Genomic DNA, 23,377 nt, shown 5'->3' with positions numbered 1-23,377 from the left:
CTCTCTCTCTCTCTCTCTCTCTCTCTCTCTCTCTCTCTCTCTCTCTCTCTCTCTCTCTCTCTCTCCTCCCCGCCTCTCACCTGGAATCTCCCTGGCTGCAGTTTCTCTCTGTGCTGAAATATTCTGGGGCATCCCAGGCACTCCTGTTTTTTACTCTGTATCCGTTCAGAAGCCTCTCTGTTTGATTGCTTTAAATACTGTCTTTCTGTAAATGACTTTTAAATGGCTATTGAGACTTCTCTGTGAACATAAGACTCAGTTCCAGGTGGCCTTGTAGCACACTTTCCTAGAAGTCCAGGTATCCTGATGGGTGTCACTTTGCCGTTCTTTTTCTGTGGGCTTGGGTTTAGAACCTGATAGTCAAACTCAGCTTTTCTCTTGGGCCTGAGTGCAGCCCGTCAGTAAATATCACTGGCTTTGCCTCTGACTTTGGGCAGGACTTATGACATCTACAAACATCCCTGCCCACGTTGCCTTCTCTTTTAGTTTGGCTTTCCTGTGTTCACAACTGTTTCTGTGCTGTGTGTTTTCTGAGCGGCAGTCCTGGTGACTCCTCTACATACATCCTGTCTGTCATCATGTGTTCCAAACTCCTCACTGTGCTCCTATCTCAGGAATGGAGAGGAAGAGCGGTCATTCTTAGGTAGGTTACCTTGTTTTCTCATCTAATAGAGCGAGAATCGTTCCTAACTGGTATGTGAGGATTAAATGAGATAAAGTTGGATAAATCCTGATCTATCCAACTAACAAATTCCTGCCCAACCAAGGAAGAGAGTATAAAGAAGAATTGGGGCTCATATCAATTAAATTTTGGTTCTGTGCCAGCCATAAACACATCTTCGCAGTCTTTTATTTTTTAAATAGGTCTCACTATGTAACTGTAGCTGCCCTGGAACTCTCTATGTAGACCAGACTGGTCTTTGCTTCCCAAGTGCTAAGATTAAAGGTGTTCACTGCTAAAACCTGCCAATTTTTTATTTTCAGTTCTGAAGCTTAAACCCAGGGCCATAGGCATGGTAGGCAAGTGTTCTACCATTAGGCTACACCTCAGCCCTAATTGTTTTAAATTTATGTGCATGTGTGTGTATATATGTATGGATATACATGTGTATTAGTGTTCTCTAAAGTCACAGAACTTACAGAATGAATCTCCCTCTATCTATATAGATATATACACACATATACATGTATATATACATACATATGTATGTATAGGTATATGAGAATTTATTGGGATGACTTAGAGACTGAGTCTAACAGTGTCTAGCTGTGAATGGAAAGTCCAAGGATCCAGTAGTTGCTCAGTCCCACAAGGCTGGATGTCTGGAGAAGTAGGCTTCCATGCCAGTGAAGGAATGAATGTTCTGACAAGGCAAGGGCAAGCAGGCAAAGAAAACACACACCCTTCCTTCTTCCAGCAGAAGGTATGGCCCAGACTAAAGGTGTGCCTTCCAGCCTCAAGAACCTGCTTAAAGGCTTGTTGTCTTCTTACCTCAAGGTCTGATCACAGGTGTGCCCTCTGTTTCTGGATTAGAGTTCATTCCAGATGCAGTCAAGTTGACAACCAAGAATAGCCATCACAGCATGCCTGTGTGTGCTGAACCAGAAGACAGTTTTGAATCTTGTTCCCCCAGGTTCCATCCATCCAGTTTGAGACAGGATCTTGAATTGGCCTAGAGCTCATTCGTTAGGCTAAGTTGGCTAGCCAGAGAGTCCAGGGATTTTTCTGTCTCCATCACCTCAGTGCTGGGGTTACAAGCATGTGCCACTACTGTTGGATCTTTTCTTTACGTGGGTTTGAAGAATCAAAATGCAGGTCCCTCATGCTTGTATGGAAAACAATTTATGACTGATCCATCTCACCAACCCGTTTGTTTAAATATTAGTCACTATGATATAGTCACACAATTTAAAGAGTCAAATAATAATACATAACTTATTAAAACAGACACTCCCAGATCTGTGTATTCTCATTGTTCTTCTCTGGGTGCAGACCCTGAAATTCTTTTAATATTTTTCATTTTCATCTCTAAACCATAGCCTGTTCTGTTACCTGTCTCTCTTATCTCATCATTTAGTGATTTAGAGGTTCTGTAGAAACCCTGAGGATGAAGGTTTAGCTGTGTTTACTGCTCTACCCTGTAACCCGGCAGCACTTGTCCACCTATCCATGTCACAGTGCAGTTTCGGTGGGATCAGTATGTGGGGTTCACTGTAATGACTGTGTTTTGTTTCTGTGGCATTTCTTTGTTACACACTTGTTTTTGTACTTTTCTTATCATTGAGTTAAGCAAATTCTTCACCAATTATATAAATCTCCTACAGTGTTCAGATGCCGCTGGTGTTCTCAGCTTCATGTTACCGCAGAAACCTCTCCTAGAGCTTTGGGCTGACATCGATGGAACTCTGGCATCGCCCCTGTGACTCCTATTGCGTTCTCTGTGTCCTCGTGCCTTTTGTTTTCCAGAGTAAATTCTTGTGTTGTTGTTTTAGTGGGCAGCTAAATTAGATGTTTGGGTTCAGTTTCCTGTATTTACGTGAGGTCTGCTTTGTTTACTCTGCCTCGAACAGCAAGATTCATTTTATATGGATTTGAAGATGCCCCTTGGAGCCATGGAAAAGTTAAATAAGTTATATAAAGAACCACAATCATGCTTTAGCAGAGCCCAGGTCTCTCTGTGTGTCTGTTTCTCTGTCGTGTGTGTGTGTGTGTGTGTGTGTGTGTGTGTGTGTGTGTGTGCAGGTTAACATACCTGTGACTGTACCTCTGGAGATATAAGATGCTTTCCCAGTCACTTTCCACTGTAATTATTCATTTCTTAAAATATTTTAAGTAGAGTCTCTCACTGGGTAGCCCTGACTAAACTGGAACTCATCCTGTAGACCTGGGGGCCTTGAACTCATGGAGATTCACCTGCCTCTGCCTCTTGATTGCTGAGACTAAAGTGTGTGACACGACACACCACCTTCCACTATGTTTGAGAGAAGGTCCCTTATTGAATGTGGAGTTTACTGATTGGCTAGACCAGCTGAGCAGTGAGCTGAGCCATGTCACCTGCCCTGGGCTTAGGTGTTCACTGAAGTTTGTCTGGCTTCACATCCTGTTTGAGGATCTCTACAGATGTGGTTGAGGACTTAGGCACTGCCAGGACCTCCTGCACCTCTCTTCTTTCGTCCTTCACGTTTGAACAGTTCCTTGTTCCCCCGCCCCCCCCCCCAAAGAGATGCTTCTTTTAACCTTTACAGAGACTGTCTCCCAAGCTCAGAAAGAGCAGAATGCCTCTCTTCAAATAACCATTGACAAGCAGCTGTGGGTTATGGGAGGCCTGTGTGTTACAGGACAAAGATTTTAATTTCTTTTGGTATGGCAGCACTCCTTGATCCTTTTTTGGTATCTGGGGAGAGACTGGGTATGAGATGAACCCACACATCATGGGTATGACACTTGGGTAAGGGATTGCATAGGCTGTGCCTACCTTGTGTGATTGCTGGGTTCAGCTGTTTCCCAGGCTGGGGGAGCAGGGGTTCCAGGGAACTGCAGCCCTGCTCCCAGTTTGTCCTGTTCGGCTTCAAGGTATCCAGTTGGCTTGTGTGCTGCTCCTGAGATTATGGTGTCATCATCACAGGGTGTGTTTCTACACATAACTGTTCTTTCCGCGCTGGCTGCTTTAATAAGCACAAGGGCCATTTCCTTCATTTCTGGTAGCAGAGAGGAAAGTAAGGTTTTCCTTAGCAGGAGCTACAGGCGGAAGCATCTTTAGAGAAAAGATGTCATCCTCTGAGTGTAGGGCAAGGCAAAGGATACATGGACTGAACCTTTTCTTGAACAGAACGCCCTGTTTGAGCTTTGTGATCAAGGATGAGCCTATTTCTTGGTGTCAGAAGCATGACTGCCCATCTGCCCTAAGTGCATGGCCGTGTTAAGGGTTGACTTTAACTGTGTCTGTTATAAGTACAGTTACTGTGTGGACACATTGAGAGCCGTGTCCATCCTGAGACAGTCTCCACACCACATTGGTGATCCCATTTGTCTGTATTGTATCTAGTAGGTTGCTGTTATAGAAGGGCTAAGCCATTCTATCAAATTATAAAAGGAAACAATCTTTCCCCATTGATAGGGAAGATAACTTGTTCTGTTTCTTAACTGTTCGCTTTCAGTTCATCCAACTTCCTCTTTGGATTTGCAGTCTGCCTGTCTTTTTTTTTTTTTTTTTNGTGGATTCATTATTTCTTCAGCCCTTGCAACAATCTCCTACCTGCTGTTCTGGTTTACATACTCAATCCCCTCCTCCCGCTTACGATCTAAATGATGGTTCTGAAGATAAATGAAATTCTGCCAAATCCACTTAAAAAAAACATTCTATCCATCAAAAATCTTCTTAAGCAGGAAGGCAAACTACTCAAAATAGCTTCAGGAAGTCCCTAAAACTGACCCAATTCACTAGGACCCTCCCTGACAGAGTAAGCAGAGCCAGGTTGCAAAAACGACCCATAGGGGAGGCTAGATGCCAAGAAGACTCAAGATAAACTGAGTTGTCAAGATGACTCTGAGAGGAAAAAAGCTGCTCAGAGATTAGACCAGCAGCATGGAAGAAGCAGAAACCAGCCGAGTTGCATGGAAGAGGTTTAGACCAGATTCACTTGGAAAGGATACTCTCCAAACTGTTGAGCTGCCTACAGGCTGTGCAGTGTGCTCCAGGTTCCTAGCTTTTTTGAGCTGTCATCCATAGTGGCATTTCAAATGTATTTTAATAAATAAAGACTGCCTGAAGATCTGAGAATAAAACAGTCCCACTAGTCTGTAGAAGTTAACTTGATTCAGGAAATAACCAGGCTAGCTAAAATATAAAACAATTACATTTTTATTTATTAAAAGGGGAAAACCCATGAAACAGGAACGAGAAGTGCAAGCTCAGCTGTGCCATGAGGGAACCACACAGAAAGAGAGAGAGTGTACCTGGGTCACACACTGTTTTTCTCTGGGTCCCAGAAAATTGCACCCTAACTTGGTCCCACCTCTTAAAGATAACTGATTAATAAGGCTTCCCCATCACTGGTCAACCATACACAGACCAGATTATGGTAAGACACACCTTAAATCCCAGTAGCCACTTTATTTGCCATAGAAATCAGTGGTGCAAGCCTTTAATCCCGAAGTGGTGTATGCCTTTGATCCCAGCCCTAGAGAAGAGTATAAAATGGGACAAGACAGCTCTCAGATATAGTCTCCTGAGATTCCAGGAGGCAGGATCACCTCCTGAGGTTAAACTGAGGTTGAGGTAAGAGCCAGTGGCTGACTGTTTTGCTTTTTGGATCTTCAGGTTGAACCCCAATTTCTGACTCTGAGCTCTTATTATTAATCATGCTTCAGTCACCCATGCTGCGCTGGGCTTTGATGATGTGACTGTCTTTGAGTCATTACTGCTTCTGTAAGTAACCCATAACTCATATTTAAGTAATCCCAATAAAACTCATTGGCTCACCAAGGTGGACTTTGGTGGTATCTGGACTTTGGTCTGTTGTGAGTTTCCAATCTAGTGTGCATAGATGTGTCTGTTGTATCTCCCCAGAAGAAAATTTATCACACAACATAATTGATGCCCAAACAGGGACCCAAGAAAACCAAAGATGACTTGGGGAGGAGTGAGTTCATAGTCCTGGCTAAGGGTAGCAATGTATGCAACTGAGGTTGAGAAACCTGAGTGAGGAACATCTGTGAAGGAAGTTCCAATAGAGTTGTTTCCTGTATGGTGTGTGTAATGTGCCTTTGTGTTATGACAGCAGTTGTGTGGTTCTTGCTATGGTAATGAGACATGCAACTAAGGGTGAGCATCAGGATTAGGAGTGTCTGTGGGAGGAATCCCAGAATGTCTTCACCTATGTAGAATCAGGTGGCATGCTTACTTGATGAGTGGGGTCCTCCACATGAATATGGAGATACTCTGAAAACAGCTAACGGTTAGAGGGAATCTTTCAGTCTTTGAGATCAGTGTACAGGGGCCAAGAGTGTCTGCAAGTGGAGGCAGAGGTTGCTTGCCTCTGTTGTGTATAGTTAGGGATGCATCTGAAGCTGAGATGGTGTCCAAGTAGGAAGTGGTTTGTGTAAAGGAACAACTGCAATAAGAATGGAAGATGGGGCTAGTGTCCTCTGTGTTAGTGTACGATTTGGCAAGTAAATTAGATAAACTAAAGGATGAGATGGAGGTGTTGACTTGCTACTTCTTAAGGCTTGGGAACTGGAAGAGAGTAGAAGTTAGAAACATGCTCAAAAGCCCTTCCTGGGATCCAAAAACTTAGAACCCATGGGCGGCTCAGAGAGGGAGGAAGAAAAGAATGTCATAAAAGCAATAGAAAATACTCTGAGGGTCTGACCTTTAATAGGAAAAGAGGGAAAAAAACCTGTGACCCAACATAAAGATGGGGGCCTAAACAATGGTCTGGTACAAGAAACTAGGGTGATCAGGAAATATTCAGCATTTGAAATTTTGGGAGAGTTATGTTAGGAGAAAGGAAAAGTATGAGCTCAGGACCCCCAAGGTCAAATTCTCAGCACAAAGATTTATTTCCCCAGAGGGACAGAGGGCAGAGAATAAGAGACAAAGACAGGAGATAGAGGATTGGGAAGAAGGAGAGGGGAACAAGAAAGAGAGGGCAGGGCCTGGAGAGATGGCTCAGAGGTTAAGAGCATTGCCTGCTCTTCCAAAGGTCCTGAGTTCAATTCCCAGCAACCACATGGTGGCTCACAACCATCTGTAATGGGGTCTGGTGCTCTCTTCTGGCCTGCAGGCATACACACAAACAGAATATTGTAAACATAATAAATAAATAAATAAATATTTTTTTAAAAAAAAAAGAAAGAGAGGGCAGGGATATTTGTTCTAGGGGACAAAGGACTGCCTCTGGGTAGAATGGACACAGACACAGCATATAGGAAAACTGTGGTTTATAAAGGTAAGATGGAAACCCTGTGTTAGGCTGAGGTGTTTAATTTTAACTGGGCATGTTCATTAGGTGAGCCAAAGGGGGTTTTTGATTGTGGGACTTCAATTCTTTGATAGTTGGACCTTGGTAGTCAGCCCCAGGAGAAAGTGGCCAACTAAGGGAAGAGACCTTGGGCACTAGCTTTAGCAATGTAATTTAGCAAGGCAGAGGGAATTGGGGAGAAGGGCAAGGCTTTCAGAGTCCCTTTACTAGGGGTCGAGATGGTTTGTTTAGTTAGGAGCTCCCCCAACAGCTAGGTATGGCTAAAGGGCAGGCAACAGCTACAGTGCCAATGGAGGGCATCTCTGACCCAGGGAAGCAGTCGGTATGGCACGGAGAACAAGACCATGGTTCCTTTCATCCCTGGGTGGTAGATCTGAGCAAATTAAGTCAGGCCCATTGAGTTTGTCAGGTATGGAAAAAATGTAGGGAGCACCATGGAAGAGCTCCAGGATATGGAAGCAGAATGGCTCAGAGGGGGATTACTGAGGGTTACAGAGGACTAATTGACTTAGCACCTCCTATCCCTGCTTTCTACCCAGCTTTGATCTGTGAAGGAAGCAATTGATACTAAGGGATAGACCCTTTCCCATGCTGATTAGACCTTGCTTGTGTTTGACTTTAGTATCTCCTTAATTATGAACCTCTGGGATCAGCTGACTCTTGCTCCCAACAGATGACCACAGACCTTTGGAGTACTTTCCCAGTGCTGTCTTTGATATGGGGTGGTTGGGATCTTGCCTGATTCTGCCCATCCTCTGGAAAAGGTTTGGTTATATAGACATAGTGCTAGCCCCTGAGTGTTTTGCAGACTTGGAAAGCCATTGAAGAGATAGCCAGACACAATGATACTTATGCTTACCTTACAATCCTACTGGCCTGGGCTAACAATTAAAATGAAAAAAAAAAATGGGTTGTTAAAGCAACAGCCAAAGATTTGAAATCCAAAAGGTCCCCTATGTGGATGAAGAAGGACACTCCTAGAGGATAGAAGGTTATTGAATAAAGGCTGCTTTCCTGGGAGTTATTGGTCAGAGAAGCCCCTGAAGCCCCACAAATAATAAAAAGCTGTTACTACTATTGTTGTTGTATGCTAGAACCAGAAGGTAAGATCCTATTGCTAAAGACATCACCTGTGCATGCTTTGACTGTAGGATGTGGAGAAGTTAAGCTGGGTGTGGAACTGGGACTCCCACCCCTCTGGCTGGGCTTGTGCTGATAGAGGGGTCCATGTCGCCAGCATTCCCGCTTGGCTATGGACTCTGAGTGCTACGACACCAACAAGCCAGGCAGGACAGGCCTCTTGGTTGGCTATTCTGGGTATATGAACAGTAGCCTTCCAATTGGATTTAAGGCCCAACAAGAGGGAGTTAAAGTCTGGTACGGGGAGGTCATAGGATGGAATAGGGAAACAATTTCTATGGTGTTCTAGATGGATGTGATGTGCCCACCAGCCTCAACTCATAACCACTGGTAAAGTGACTGAGAACAGGTGACTCTTACTGTGACATGTGGCCTGTTTCTTAGCTATAGGTAGACATCTGTAGTTACCCCTCCAAAGTCATTGTGAAAGAGGGAGCAGAAAGAATAGAAGATCTTGAGGAAGGGGTGGAGTGTCATGTAACAGTTCCTGCAGAGATTCAAAACATCCCAGCCTTCAGGAAGCTTCTTAAGCAGGAAGGCAAACAACTCAAAATAGCTTTAGGAAGTCCTGGAAACTGATCAGATTCACTAGGACCCTCCTTGCCAGAGTAAGCTATCTGCCAAGAAAACTCAGACAGGCTGAGCTGTCAAGATGACTAGGGGAGGAAAAATACTGAACCACCCAACTGCCTGAAAGGCCTTCAGACCAGGATCAATTGGAAAGGACACTTTCCAACCTGCCGATCTGCCTGTGGGCTGTGCAGTGTGTACCAGGTTCCTAGCTTCTGTGAGCAGTCACCCATGTTGGCATGGACCTTGTTGATATAGCTGCCTTTGAGTCATTTTTGCTGCTGAAGTAACCCCTCACTCATATTCCTGTAAGTAACTCCAGTATTCAGTGATTCCTCAAGGTGGACTCTATACTTTGGTCTGTTGTGGGTTCCCAGTCTGGGGTGAGTAGATTTACGTTCATCTTCCCAGGGAACATTTTGTCACACAACACTGTCCTATGGGGAGGAACACAGAAGGCAAGGAAGACACATCATGGTCTGTTGTCAGTCAGGTAAACACACTTGCCTCTGAGGTTTGGATGTTGTATGATAAGAAATGATGTATGTGATTATATCCCCTGGTTCCTAGCAGAAGACTCCTAAAACTCGTGAGGTATAGAATAACTTCTAGATGTATAGCTAAAACTAGAGGGGTGTGTGTGTTGTGTGTGTAGTAAAAAGTATATAAACTGTAAATAATAATACATAACTTCTATTATTTATGATAAACCCCTTTCAACCATATGAAAGTTTATGCAGATGATGTGACTCTCAGAGAATGAAGCCTGGTGACCAAAGGAACCAACCGTGAGATTGGAGAGTTTGAACTAACTTTAAGTGTGTGTGTGCCTGAGTATATATATGTGTACCATGTATGTGCAGGAACCTGCTAAGATCAGAGCAGGCATTGGGTATCCTGGAACTGGATTTCCAGATGGTTGTGAGCTGCTGTGTAGGTGCTTGGAACTGAACCCAGGTCCTCTGCAAGAGCAGTAAACATTCTTTCCTGCTGAGCCATCTCTCTAGCCCCATGGGTTAGAACTCTTAACCCCACACTTAACCCTTTGCAAAATATGATTCTTATGTTTTGAGAGCCATTTTAGCAGGTTATCAAATCTGAGGAAGGGGTTGTGGACCTCTTGTTTTATAGTCAGCCAGCCCAGAGGCCTGAACATTTCACTGGCATCTGGGGTGGGGATAGCCTGTGGGACTGAGTCCTCAATTTGTGGGATCTGAGACCAATTCTGGTATGTAATGTTAAAACTGAATTGAATTATATAGAATCCCCGAGACAGTTCAGAGGAAATTAAAGAAAAGCTTAGTGTAGGAAGACCATATACATTTAATGTCCCAAGTGTGAAAAGAGAAATGAAGTTTATTCATTTTATAAACCCAAGATGTGATAGAGGCAAGGTTGCCCCATTGTGGGTTGTTTGCTAACACGGTCTATATTAGTTAGGAAGGGGGAGAGTGGCTATTAGCAGCTCAGAAGGGGTATGACCAGAGACTTCCTGGGTTCCCTGATTTAGTAAGATTGCTGCGTTCACAGAGTTGGGGGAGGCTCTTATTGTCCCTTTTACTCCTGACACCATAACACCCCACAGTGGCCTTGTGACAGCTGGCAGGAACCCATCAATTTTCATGTGTCCTGCTGTTGCCTCAGATCCAGCAGGTCTGGAAGTGAGCTCATCAGCTCTGCCCTGAGCAGTTTGTCTAGTCCTCCTGGGCGGTGGCGAGGATGCACCTTTGACTCATGCTCTTCTCTCTCTGGGCTCCCAGAGTGCTCCCAAGGTGCTCCCAGGGTGCTCCCAGGATCCATCGCTTGCTGTTTGCCAATTACGAACTGGGCAGATTTTCTAGGTGGTTCCTTTAAGGCCTCTATTTCAGGGACACATATCATGGAGCTGGTCCCGACATGGGATTCATCCTGGTCCCAGCCATCATCAGTGGAGCCTACCTGCCCCCTGAGATATGAGATCTTTCTTAAAAATCTTCACTCCGTTTCCATCTGAGGTCGTTTTCTATTTATATGCTGCTATTAAGAGCTGCAAAGTAGTGATTCCCAGCTTCCTCTTATTGAAGTGTCCAGATCCTGCTTATGGGAGCCTGCGGAAGGCTCTGACTCATTGAGTAGCCGATTGCTCCTGTATAATCTCATCAGCCATTTGACCTTAGCCCTCTGTGTCTTGCCCTTACATGACTCATGTACCACCCTCTCTACCTGGAAGAACACTCTCCTCCTTACCTTCTGAGAAAGATCCTACTCGTCTGCAAGACTCAGTGATGCTGCCTACCCTGCCTACGCTGTCAGTACACCTCACAGTGTGCCATAATGATTTGTTCATACTTCGTCTTCTCCAGTAGACTGGCCCATAGGAGCAGTTATCAGTACCTCCCCAGTGCCAACGCCAGCAGAGTGCAGGGGTGATGGCTGCCTGGATTCATCATTTTCTCACAAGTATTTACTGACAAACTGCCAAGTATCCTGTAAGGCGCTGAGACAACAGGGGTAGTAAGGGTTGACAGAGCCCTTTCTTCTGTTGGGAAGGAGGCAGGATGGAAGTGAACGCATCGGTGGAAGAGATACGTAGGAATGGTGTGCTTTAGAGGAGGGGTGTTTAGGAAAGACCTCTCTGAGAAGGCACTTTGAAGCTGAGCCCTAGGGGTGAGAGTAAACCAGCCTTGCAGAAAGCTGGGGAGTGAACTCAAGAGCGGAGAGGATGGCATGGTCTTAGAGTGGGGAGCAAATGCCAGGCCAGAGCTATGGGAAGAACAGTGCCAAGCTTGACTGGCAGCATTGATGTCATAGACCATGGGAAGGATCACGGTCATTTTCCCTTCTAGGAGCAGTGAGATGGTTTCCGGAGGGAAGTCTTTCAAAATTTGTGTCCCTATGGCTGAACAAGCCCGGCCTCTGCCTCCCCTTTCCCTGCTACTTTGTCTGTCCTGACCCAAGCTTGCTTCCATTTTAGACTCCAGTAACGCCACACTCTGGAGCCAGCCTAGACGGCTTTCCTGCTTCGTGGGGGCTCTGGCCCATGACTGTGTGACCCCATACTAGGACCCTGAAGTACTAGTCAGGTCTGTGGATCTCCTTTATGCGTGAATGTTCTTATTCCCTTAAAGCTAGCTGTGCAGTGGTTCTTGGCTTAAGACGGGTTCTCCCCCTTCCACCTAGCCAAGTGCCCTTGCTTTTGAACCCTCCGTGGACCTTGGTGCTGTGGAATACTGCTTTTTCCTCTGTGTGCAGAATGGCCTTATTCCTTTGTTGTGCTCTTCTGCAGGGGAACCAGTTTCTGAGTGTAGCTGGGTTCTTCCCTGGCCCATTGCATTTTACCTTCAAATCTTGTCATGTGAACTGGTCTGGTAAAGGTATATCCAGAGGTATTTCCTCACTTTAAAAGCAAAACAGCAAAACCAGACCTTATTTTATGCAAGGAGTGTTCAATATGACTTTACTGACCATCTAATCCCAGCACAAACCTTGTAAGATGGTATTGCCCTCATTTTGCGGTCGATGAAACAAAGGCTCAGTGATCACACAGTAGATCGTATACAGTATTTCTGGGCCAGCACACAGAGTAGTTCTTTGTGATCCTAAATTTCCTTACTGTTTCATCTCTCAAGCCACAGCTGTGTGGTGCCTGTTTTCCTCCTGGGGTCCCATGTCACATGGGAAGCGAGTGGAGCCCTTCAGAACCATTGGTTTCGTGCTTTGGCGTGGGAACGATGCCTGGGTCATTCAAAGGAGGATGCACATTAGGCACATGCGTAGGTTTTTGCTGAATGAGCAAACAAACAATGACTCCTGTTCCCGGTTTCCAGACATGAGCTCAGTATCTTCTTAGGATGACAAATGCTTTCGTAAGACCTCTCCTGTCATGCAGGAAGGTGAGACGCAGGACAGTGCAGCCTCAGTGTCTTTCTAAGAGGCAGGTTGTCCAGACGAGGAAGCAGTTGCCCTGCGTGGGTGAGATGGGAGTGAGGAAGTTATCTTTGTGACCCTTCTAGATGGGCACACAGGTGACTTGGAAGAAGGAAAGTGACAGTTGGAGTATTTTGGCCAGGATCACACATCCAGGAAAGGACTGTGCTAAGGGATACATGTGGCTCTAAGACAGTAGGGTCTTCCCCAGCGATTGTTAAAGCTTCTGGGGCCTTGGCTGTTAGCATGAAGAAGTATAACAGCTGTGTCTTGCAGGGGACTCTGGGTAAGCTGGTAGCTTTTTATTACAAAACGCCAATGCTCAAGATTCATGTTGGAAGACTGTTCTTCCCAGGAGGGAGAGTGCATGGAGATGCTGGAAACTAACACTCTCTGCTCAGATCTCCCCCACCCCCATGTTCTCCATGTAATTACTATTTGTGTGTGCCACAGCATGTGTGTGTAGACCAGAAGACCACTCCTGTCACTGTCCTCTCCTTCCACCTCTACACAGGTCCTGGGGATGGAACTAAGGTTGTTAGGCTTACACAGCAAGCACTTCCCCTGTTAAACTATCTTGCTGGCTCTGGCCTAGATTAAAAAAAAATTATTTTTATTTTATGTGTATGAGTATTTTGCTTGCTTGTATGCAGAGGCCAGAAGAAGGCATCAGATCCTTTGGAACGGGTGTTACAGATAATTATGTGGGTTTTGGGGCTCAAACCCAGGTTCTGTGGGAGATCTGCCAGGAATCTTAACTGTTGAGATATATTTCTGGCCTCTGGCCTGGATTCTCAATGAAGGTGTGTTGTACGTGAAATGAATACAGTATTCCACACTTAGGCATTTGTAGAAAAAGTAGCTTTCTCGTTCATTGTAACTGCACTTAGCCCTAAAACCAACAAACCAAACTTTTAAAGTTGCTGGCTATGTTTATTACTATTATTTTGGTCATGGTGTCGCGAGGTTTTTGTATATGCCCAAACACAACAGACAGAATACGTTAAATATATGCAGTTCTTTGTTTATCAGTGATACCTCAGGCAAGCTATTGTTTTAAACATTGAAAAAATGTATGCGGATGGATCTAAAGCACTTTCATCGTCTTGCACACATATTGCATGACTTCTGTAATTTCTCCTTTGTTCTGTATTTGAATTTTCAGGAGCAGCAGGAGGAGACTAAGTGGACAAAAGGAGCCATGACTTCTGATGCTAGTCATGCACTGGAAGCTGCCCTGGAGCAGATGGATGGGATCATTGCAGGTAAGCTCAGGGGTTCCTAGGACTCATGTACCATCCCCCATATCTCAGATCCTAGTTCCTGCCCCTCTCTCTCTCTAATGGAACTCTCTTCTACTGGTAGGATAGTTTAGGAGTCTGTGTTGGCCTTTGTGGGTGCACTAGTGCCTCTGCAGAACTCTGTTCCAGTTTTGATCTTGGCTGTGAGGCAGTTTGGGTGCAGTGAAATTGGTTCTGTTGTAAAATTTTCAGAGCACATCATGGCTTATTACTGTGGAACTGAAGCTTGAAATTGAGCTGACTTTGTTCCCTAATCAGCATCTGTTCATTTTTCCTAGCTGTCATTCAGTGTGTTGAGACAGCAGGCAGTTTTGATTCACACATGATTATGGCATTTTTTCTCTCCTAGCATTTTTAAATTCACCGTAAGGTTCGGTTTTTAGTATTAGTCAGCAGGGGCTTTCTTTAGAAAGGCTACGGTATAATTATGGATACTCGGGGAAGTCTGCTCTTGGTCTGTTCTGGCTGATTGATTCTTTGACAGGAGTAATGAGGAAGTCGTACTCATTGTAACAAGCCTGTTATCACAGACCTTACCAGAAGGTCCCAAGTTTTCTTTCTGTCCTGTTGGCCACACTTCAGTGCCCCTATTTGCAGAGTATGCGGCCTCAGGCTTCAGGCCTGTACTCCCCACTGTGTGCAGTCCGCGGCTGGAGGGGATAGAGTAAAGAGGCACATGGCTGAACAGGGCTCGACTGCAGGAAGCGCTCAGGACATCCGATACTGCCCCTTTCCTGTTGTTTGCTTCTCCCCATTGCAGAAATACATCTGAGTCACAGAGGCTTCTTGGAGTTGGAGCCCGGGGTGAGGGTGGCTGTTGTATCCTACAGCTTCCTCATGTTACGGGCTCCACTGTAACTCAACCAAGCTGTCATCTGGCGGGCTCTCAATTTCTCCATGAACAGAGGTGTCCTTGAGAGGCTATGACCAGTGTCCCGCTTTTCCAAGTCTCGGGATGTCTTGTTCTAAGTTAGGGTTTGTGATAACTTACTGAGAAGATACCATCAAGAGGTGGATTTCCTAGCAGTGCACTTAAGGAGCCTCATCCAGCAGTTCTTGCTTGTACTGAGATAAAAGCCCCAGGGTTATCTGTGACTGACAGCTCAGTACATTTGATCCCCTGGCAGGATTCACGGATAGTTGTAAGGGGTGGGTGAGAGATGGTTACTATTTCCACACTGTATTGCCTTTGTTTCTTTGTCAAAGACTATTATTGACCGCAATTATGGAGGTCTATTTTTGAGGCTTCTGTTTGGTTCTTTACTAGTGTCGGCAGTGTATTGATTACTGTAGCTCTACAGTAAGCCTTAGAGTCGGCTTTTATTGTGTTAGTATTACAACTTTGTTAGTTACCATTGTGTTGGCCAGCCTGAGTCTTGAGCCAGTGTTTCTTCCCTCACCCATCTCTCTCCTTCAGAATCAATTTATCCAAACACAGAGGAGAACTTGTTGAATCATCACATTGCTTTGGGGCTAGGGAAGCAGCTGAATAACAGAGTACTTGTCTGGCCTGTACAAGGTCCTGGATTCAATCCCTACCTCTGCTCAAAACAGCAAGAACTGATGTCTTGACAGTAGTGACTTTTTGAGGGATGAAGAAGCTGCTTCCTACAGAAAGTAATCTTTTGTGGGGTAAACATGAGGACCAACGTTCAATCCCCAGAACCATATAAAATAGCCAGATGTGTTGGTCCTGGCTTAGGAGTTTCAGCATTGAGGAAACAGAGGTAGGAGGACCCTGGGGCTTCACTAGCCAGTTACTCTAGCCTATAGGTGAGTTGCAAGCCAAGTCGAGGTCCTGGTTCAAAACATCAGGTAGACAGCATTGGAGGACACATGCACACTTAAAAAAGAAATATGAACAGGTCACAAGGGAATCCTCCTGTGTTAGATAAAGCCAGGTGAGGCCTTTGGATCAGGGGACATTTTATTAGAAATCTGAGGAGATCTGTAGAGCAGCTTTCCAAGAAAGGACACAGAAAACGTCATGGGCTGGGGAGAGTCAGTATATATGCCAGGGGAAGGAAAGGGGACACAGCCTCAGATGCAGAAGAAACATATCATATTATGGAATGGCTGGTATTGGGAGAACTTCAGAGATTATCCTGAAGGCGTGGGAGAGAATCAGAGACTTATGGGAAGAGTGACTTCAGCTCCATTCTCAGGCTTACTTGGATGCTCTGTGGGTGAGACAATCTGTAAGGAGGCAAAAAGAAAAGCAGAGACCTGTCAGGGCTATATGTCAATCTTAGAGACCCTGGGCAAGTCCATGGTTGAATGTGCCTAATGTATATAACAGAAACAATACGACCTGGGTGGGCGAAACAGGGCTTCCATAGTGAGAAGCAGGCTCTGAGCTTTGAGGAGCTGACTCAACGTGGTAAAGATGTGCTGCCCCTCTTTTGATTTATCAGAAGCTTACATTTTAGGCAGATAATGATGGCGTGCACCTGTAATTCCAGCATTTGAGGCAGGAGGATCACTCCAAGTTTCAGGCCAGTCTGGGCTACATAGTAAGTCTCTGTCTCGGCAAATAGCATTTATTTTATAGTACTTATTATGTGACAAGAACTGGTGTAAGCAGTGTATGTGGGTAATATCCCATCTCAGGAGGGAGCTGTTCTTAGTCACATTATATATAAGGAAACTGATGCTCCTATCTTCACGAAGACAATTTGTAGAGCTAGGATCAAAACCAAGTAGTCTGTATAGTTATTGCTCCCTATGCTCCTGCCCAGAAAATCTTAGGTTTTTCTTCCTACAAAATTCTCACAACTGTTCCAGATGGAAACCCTGAAAGTCTGTCCAGATACACCCTTCCAAGGTGGAGGGCTATGGAATAGGATAAAGAAAGAGGACTCTCTGTTCTGAAAAGAGAAGAAACGAGTTTCTCCTGTTTTTTCCAGGTTATACTGTACTAAGTCATACCCTTTCCCCTCCACCTGCCCCAGATTCTTCCCTGCAGATCCTGAAACCACGCAAGGCCTTGGATCTAGTAATAATGTCAACAACAGGGCTGTTCCAGATGTGCTGTGTGGGAAATCAGGAGGCAGGAGGAAGCAAGCACACTATGTACTGAGCCATCTCTCCTGCCTTATTTATGCCTTTATAGCTCATTTATATTGCTCTTTTTATTGTACCCGAATGCCAGTTTCAGGAGGACAAAGGCTGTACCACAGCATCTCTCCATTAGTCTGTAACACACAGTAGCTGTTTGGTAAACAGCTGTATGCTCATATTTTATATTTATTTATTTATTTATTTATTTATTTATTTATTTATTTAATTTTTGTTTTTTTGGACAGGGTTTCTCTGTAGCTTTGGTGCCTGTCCTGGAACTAGCTCTGTAGACCAGGCTGGTCTCTAACTCACAGAGATCCGCCTGCCTCTGCCTCCCGAGTGCTGGGATTAAAGGCGTGCGCCACCACCGACTGGCTTATATTTTATTTGTTTTTGTGACTAATTTATCCTTTCATTGGTTAGGAGGCATATACTGGTTTCTGCATGTCTTTTCTCTGGCATCATTCTGAATGTCCCTTTCATTTTCTTGACTTGAACCTCGGGATGAGTTTATTTTTCAAGACTATCACTCACTATTTTTGAAGACTCTGTAGTCACTAAATCCTGAGAGCAGTTTCTTGGTTGTAATTAGCTGACACCAGCATGTGACACGTTTGGCATTGAGTGTTTTACTGTCTGGAGGGCATGCACCTCTGTGATATTTTCGTGAGGGGGACGCTAATTATCCAAATGTGTACTCAAGATTTGTAAATACCATCCACATCATTAAGAAGGTTGGAACTTTTTGGGCCGAAGAGCTTACAACTTGTGTAATTACTAATATGGAGCTAAGCTTCTGTGTTGTAAGGAGGAGCGGCGGGCTGTCTCCCGCTGCCTGGCTAGCTTAACCCCTGAAATAACCACATGGAAATTGTATTAATTAAATCACTGCCTGGCCATTAGCTCTAGCCTCTTACTAGCTAATTCTTACATCTTGATTCAACCCATTTCTAATAATCTGTATGTCACCACGTGATTGTGGCTTACCTGCAAGAGTCCAACCTACGTCCATCTTGGGCAGGAGAAGCATGGCATCTGCCACACTGCTTTCTTCCTCCTAGCATCCAGTTCTCTCTTCCCTGCCTATCTAAATTCTGCTCTATCAAAAGGCCAAGGCAGCTTCTTTATTGAACCAATGAAATCTGCACAAATACAGAAGGGCCTCCTACACCACTTCTGAGCTTTGAATTCCACTTCAGCCAGTTCCTTCCTCTGTGGTGTCCTTGACAATTGTTTAACCCTTCTGCAGCTCAGTTTCTGTGTAAATGGAATAGTGGTGCCAGTGTTATCTATCTCTTTGTTGTGAGGATTAAATTAATAATGATCAGGTACTTAGTGCCTGGTACTTGGTCAGCACTTGGCTGATCTGCAGTTATCACTGCTTTATTAATGTTAGTATTAATGTTACTTTCACCATCAAAAGGTCCAGTGCTGTTCAGTTAATAGGGATAATACTGACAATTATCATTGTCATACATGATGAGGAGTGTAGGACTGCCCTACTGGACAAGTTTGTCCTGATGGCAAGTAGGCCTGGCCCCACAGAGCCTCGGCAATGGTGTTCATCTCAGAGTTCATCATCAGTGGCAGTGGGGGGGGGGTTGCAAGATAAAAATTGTTTTTTGTAAATGCAAAAAGAAGTGCACATAAGCAAAATGCAGAACTGTTAACCTTCTAAGCTTGAGTTCTTGAAATCTGCATGGGTATGCTGTAGGTATGAAGATATTAAAATCCTGGATGTTCATGAACATGAGAGGAGGCGACTGTCAAGACCCTTGGAGCGGTGTCAATAATGATTTGTTTCTAATACAAAGACCATTGTTGCAGCTTGCAGTCGGATGTTAAGCTCCCATCTAATCTTCCTTCTCATTAGTCCCCATGACTCCCTCTGCAGATAACACCATAATTGAATTGTGCTGTTGGCAGTGGAAATGCAGCCATGTGCTGTCTAATTACATCCCTGTGGATGGCACGAAGCAGCCGACATGGGTGCTAAGTTACAATAGGGCTTTACTGTGTAGACACTCAGGTTCACTGACTCTTCTGTCAGCCCCTTTTGGCATAGGGCCAGAGCCCCATGATCAGGACACAGAGGGCCACTTATTCTTCGTTGATTTGGCAGAAGGTTACTCATGTGGTTATCTCTGAGCTGTGCTTATTGATAAGGGACAAAGACTGTTTTAGGACGGCTAAGTAGGTGGTTACCCATCTTCTGGGCCTTCTGCCAGCCCTGATTAGTGTCTGGCTTTGGATGAAGGAATAAAACAAAGATTTCATGAGGGTGGAAAAGTTCAGGTCAAGGCTGAGATAGTTCCTTTGGCCCTCGAGTATCAGCCGTGGGGGTTGTGGCTGAGGCTGTGGCTGTCGTCCCCGTACTCATTAGCTGGTCTTGTCTGCTCCTCGGAGGCACATCAGCATAGCCTATGCTCCTCGGAGGCACATCAGCATAGCCTCTGCTCCTCAGAGGCACATCAGCATAGCCTCTGCTCCTCAGAGGTACATCAGCATAGCCTCTGCTCCTCGGAGGTACATCAGCATAGCCTCTGCTCCTCGGAGGCACATCAGCATAGCCTCTGCTCCTCGGAGGCACATCAGCATAGCCTCTGCTCCTCGGAGGCACATCAGCATAGCCTCTGCTCCTCAGAGGTACATCAGCACAGCCAATCATCAGTAACAGCACACCACCCCTACTGCCTGTTTTCCAGATTTATGTTGAGAACCCTGTAATAGCATATATCTAAGGCTAGTATGCAGGAAGCTGAGGCAGGAGGATTGTGAGTTTGAGGCCACAGGGAGATACTGTCTCTAAGTAAAATAAATATATACATACATGCATACATACCTCCAAAGTTTTAAAAATCATTTTTGTGTGTGTTTGTGTGCATGTGTGCACATGGCATGCTTGCATTTGGAAATGAGAAGACAACTGTGGAAGCCGGTTCTCTCTTTCCACAGTATGGGTTCTGAGTATTGAACTCCACTCTTTAGTTTTGGTGGCAAGCACCTTTACCTATTTTTTGTTACACTATCCCACCTCCTTTTTAAGGGAGAGGTGGAGTGGTTAGAGGTGCTTAGGACTGAATTGTCAGCGGTTGCCTTGGTGTAAAGATGTCAGATCACTCATTGTGGCATCTGCTTTTTGGCAGCCAGCAGTGTAGTTTTCCCAGCTGGCAGAGCCCATTTTCCACTCTGCAGTGTCCCACATTCTGTTGCTGAGAGAGTTTGGGTAAGTCATGGATTGTTCTTTAAACATTGCTGTGGTTGGAGGTATAGGATAGACCTGCCTGGCGCTTTGGGCCTATTGTTTCCTTTTGGAAGTGTGGTTGTAGTAGTTTGTTGTTGTTATTGCTGGTTATGGATGCTTAAGTTAAGTTTCTTAACATTTAGCAATGTAGAGTTTTCTAGGAGTATGTCTATTTGACCAAAGTCTTAACTTTTGCTAGCAGATAATGGTCATTATATTTTGTCCATCACATTTGCTTTTATCTGTGTTTGTGTGCGTAGGCATGTAGGCATGCATGCTGGTACAGATGCGCACACGTGTACAAGTGTATGTACATGTGTCCATGAAAGTGTAGGTCAGAGGTTAATCTTGGGTCTTTTTGTGTGTATTTGGGTATGTTTGTATGTGTGTATGCATATGTATGTGGGTTCACATTTATATAGAGAACAGAGTATGACATCATTGTCTTCTGTTTCTCTCCAGGTTAATTTGTGAGGCACTAAGCCTGGAGCTCCAGTTGACTGGACTAGCAGGGTAGCAAGCTTATAGGTTCCAAATCCTGGGATTGTAGGAGTGACCACCGTGCCTGGCTCTTTATGTGTGTACTGAGCATCCAAACTCAGGTCCTCATTCTTGCATGACCAGCATTTTACCAGCTGTGCCACATCCTTTGCCCCCACCTTGCTTTTTGAGATGGCAAGACTCAGGGGCCAGCAAGCCCCAGGGATTCTCCTGTCTCTGACTCCCCGTGTTGTGAACACACGTGCATGCTTCCACATGGCTTTTATGTGTGTGGAGGCCCGGATTCAGGTCCTCATGCTTGGGCAGCAAGTGCTTTACTGACTGAGCGGCCTTTCTAGGCCCTGTTTTTATTCTAGATACCATCTGTGCATTTATATTTGGATCAGTCTTGCCAGAGGTAATCTTTTTGTTACTACTCTGAACTAGCTACTTTTGGTTTTATTAATCAGTTTCCATATAATGTCTGTGCTTAGTTGTGTATGTTATTCTATGAATAGTTACATATGCACATAGTTATATCTCTGCACCACGTGCTATGTTTTTCTATCAATTTTTTGGTAGCTATTCATTTTCTTACTTTCTTAGATGTATCTTCTCTTTCAGAATCTCACTTTCAAACAGAAACAATCATATGTATTTTAAGTTGATTTCTCCCTTGCATTTGGTTGCAGTGGCTTGCAGCACTTCCTCAGTGAAGTTTACAGATGCTCTCAGGTGGATGCCCCACACTCCACTGCCACTGGTCCACTGCCACCGGTCACTAATGTTCCATGTGCACTCATGGGCAAGCATGGTTTTTTAGTTGTTTTCCAGTTACATTAGCATGTGAGTGTGGTTATCTGCATTTTCTCTGTTCTTGGTGATTATTTTTTTGTCTTCTGGACTTCAGCAATGCTTGAGAACTCCTAGATGGCGTGATTTTTGGTTATCTGTTTCTGTGTGGTGCTAGGGATTGAAGCCAGGGTGTCATGCATGCTGGGCAAGCACTCTGCCACTGAGCATTGCCTCAGCCCGTAGATGAGGGGCTTTGGCCTCTTAAGTTATGGGTATTTTGCCTAAGAACTGAATTAATTGTGTGTTCTTATTCTGGTTCCAAACCCAAGTTTTAAGACTGGTTTTAAAATTGATTGGCTTGTGCATCCTGGCTTTATACAGAAGTCTTCCGCTTATTCTCATTCTTGCTCAGCCCAAAACATGTGTCCACTTCTCTCAAGTGGGCCACTAAGGCTTGTTCCTGAGGAGGCTGAAATGATGGCTCAGCAGTATTCACTGCCCTCACAGTGGACCTGACTTTAGTTCCCATCACCCGAGGCACACATGGATCTCCTGCTCCCTTCTGGCCTCTGAAGGCACTGCATTTGCATGCATAAAGCCTAACCCAGAGAAATGTACCTATGTACATATAAAAATTACAAATAAAAATCGTAAAACAAAATAGCTCAGGCTATAGCCCACGGAGGATTTGGCAGTGACTTATAGGCCGGACACTGACCCAGTTGCTTTTACCACAGAGGTTTTGAGTTCCAAAGGCTCCCTTCGGTGCCACTGCTTTGAGAGGTGTGTGTGTGTGTGCATGTGCCTTTGTATCTATGTTTGTTTTTCTCTGTGTAGCTTGCTTTGTATGTCTGCCCAATGGCTGTCAGAGTTCTGTGGCATTCTTTACTCATGGTCCCTTTCTCTTCCTTTCGACCAACAGATGGCTAATCACAATTCTCCAAGCATCTCCTTGTTTCCCTCATTTGCACCTGTAAAGTCTGGGTCCGTGTGACGTGACACATTGATTGGAGCCAGGAACTAGGATGTAGACACAGGCTTGGGTGGGGTGAACTGTTCATATGAAAACGTTAGCTCTGCTGAATTACAGACTTGAGAAGCTGGCTTGATCTGAGGCTATGATTAGGGTTGTGAACAGACCACACTCCACCTCAAAAACACAGCAAATAAACTTAGTCTCAGGCTGCAGATGTCACTCTGCAGAGGGTCTCAGAAAGATTTCCTCAGGGAAGGAGCCAACATTCAGGAGATGGGTAACTGTGGAGAGAAATACTAAATTCCCTTAACTCTTTAGTCAGAGAACTATTCTTTGTATGTGTTTGGGGTGGGGGGATCGACTGAAAGAAGGAAGCGGAGAGACCATCAATGTGGCGTAGGGAGATCTTTCTTACTCTCCTGTGGAAGCATGTAAACAGGAAGTATGTTGTAGTTCGTTTTAGTCTTCTCTAGCAGAACATTTGAGAGTGGGCAGTTTATAATGTAAAGAAATGTCTTACCATTCTAAACACAAGCAGAAAATTCCAGTATATCAAGTATGTAACATCTGATAAGGGCTGGTGTCATCCCATCATAGAAGACAGAAGAACATAGCCTGAGAGAGAAAAGAAATGGGGGCAGAGCTCCCGCTTTTTTATTAGAGACCTACCCCCAACATAGCTGGCCCATTTCCGTGAAAGTCATCAATCCATTCTTGAAAGCGGAGTCCTCCCACATTTGATTGCCCCTTTCTGGTTCTCCCTTCCCTCCTTCCCTTTATTATTTCATTTTCTCTTTCCTTTGCTTTTCCTTTTCTTCCCCTTCTCCCTTTTTTCTTCCTTTAAGGTTCCCTTCCTCTCTGTTACCCCTTCCCCTTTCTTCTTCTTTTTTTTCCTTCCTCTTTACCTTTTTTTTTTTTGGA

General features: G+C 44.8%; 1 protein-coding gene across 4 annotated transcripts in view; it reads left to right on the top strand.

The window, feature by feature from the left end:
• Positions 1 to 23,377, top strand: part of Ppfibp2 (PPFIA binding protein 2) — a 152,927-nt gene that overhangs the window by 28,719 nt on the left and 100,831 nt on the right. For 3 of the 4 annotated variants that reach the window (XM_050163278.1, XM_050163276.1, XM_050163279.1), the window contains exon 2: positions 13,766 to 13,865. In XM_050163278.1, the coding sequence (XP_050019235.1) occupies positions 13,802 to 13,865 (64 nt within the window). In that variant the 5' untranslated portion in view covers positions 13,766 to 13,801. Of the gene's footprint in view, positions 1 to 11,647; positions 11,757 to 13,765; positions 13,866 to 23,377 lie in introns of all 4 variants that reach the window. The other variant, XM_050163277.1, reaches the window with a different exon arrangement.

Source organism: Alexandromys fortis, unplaced genomic scaffold (genome assembly GCF_014885135.2).
Source record: "Alexandromys fortis isolate MF-2015 unplaced genomic scaffold, M_Fortis_MF-2015_v1.1 scaffold_129, whole genome shotgun sequence".
NCBI lineage: Eukaryota > Metazoa > Chordata > Mammalia > Rodentia > Cricetidae > Alexandromys > Alexandromys fortis.
This window is presented reverse-complemented; position numbering and strand designations above follow the sequence as displayed.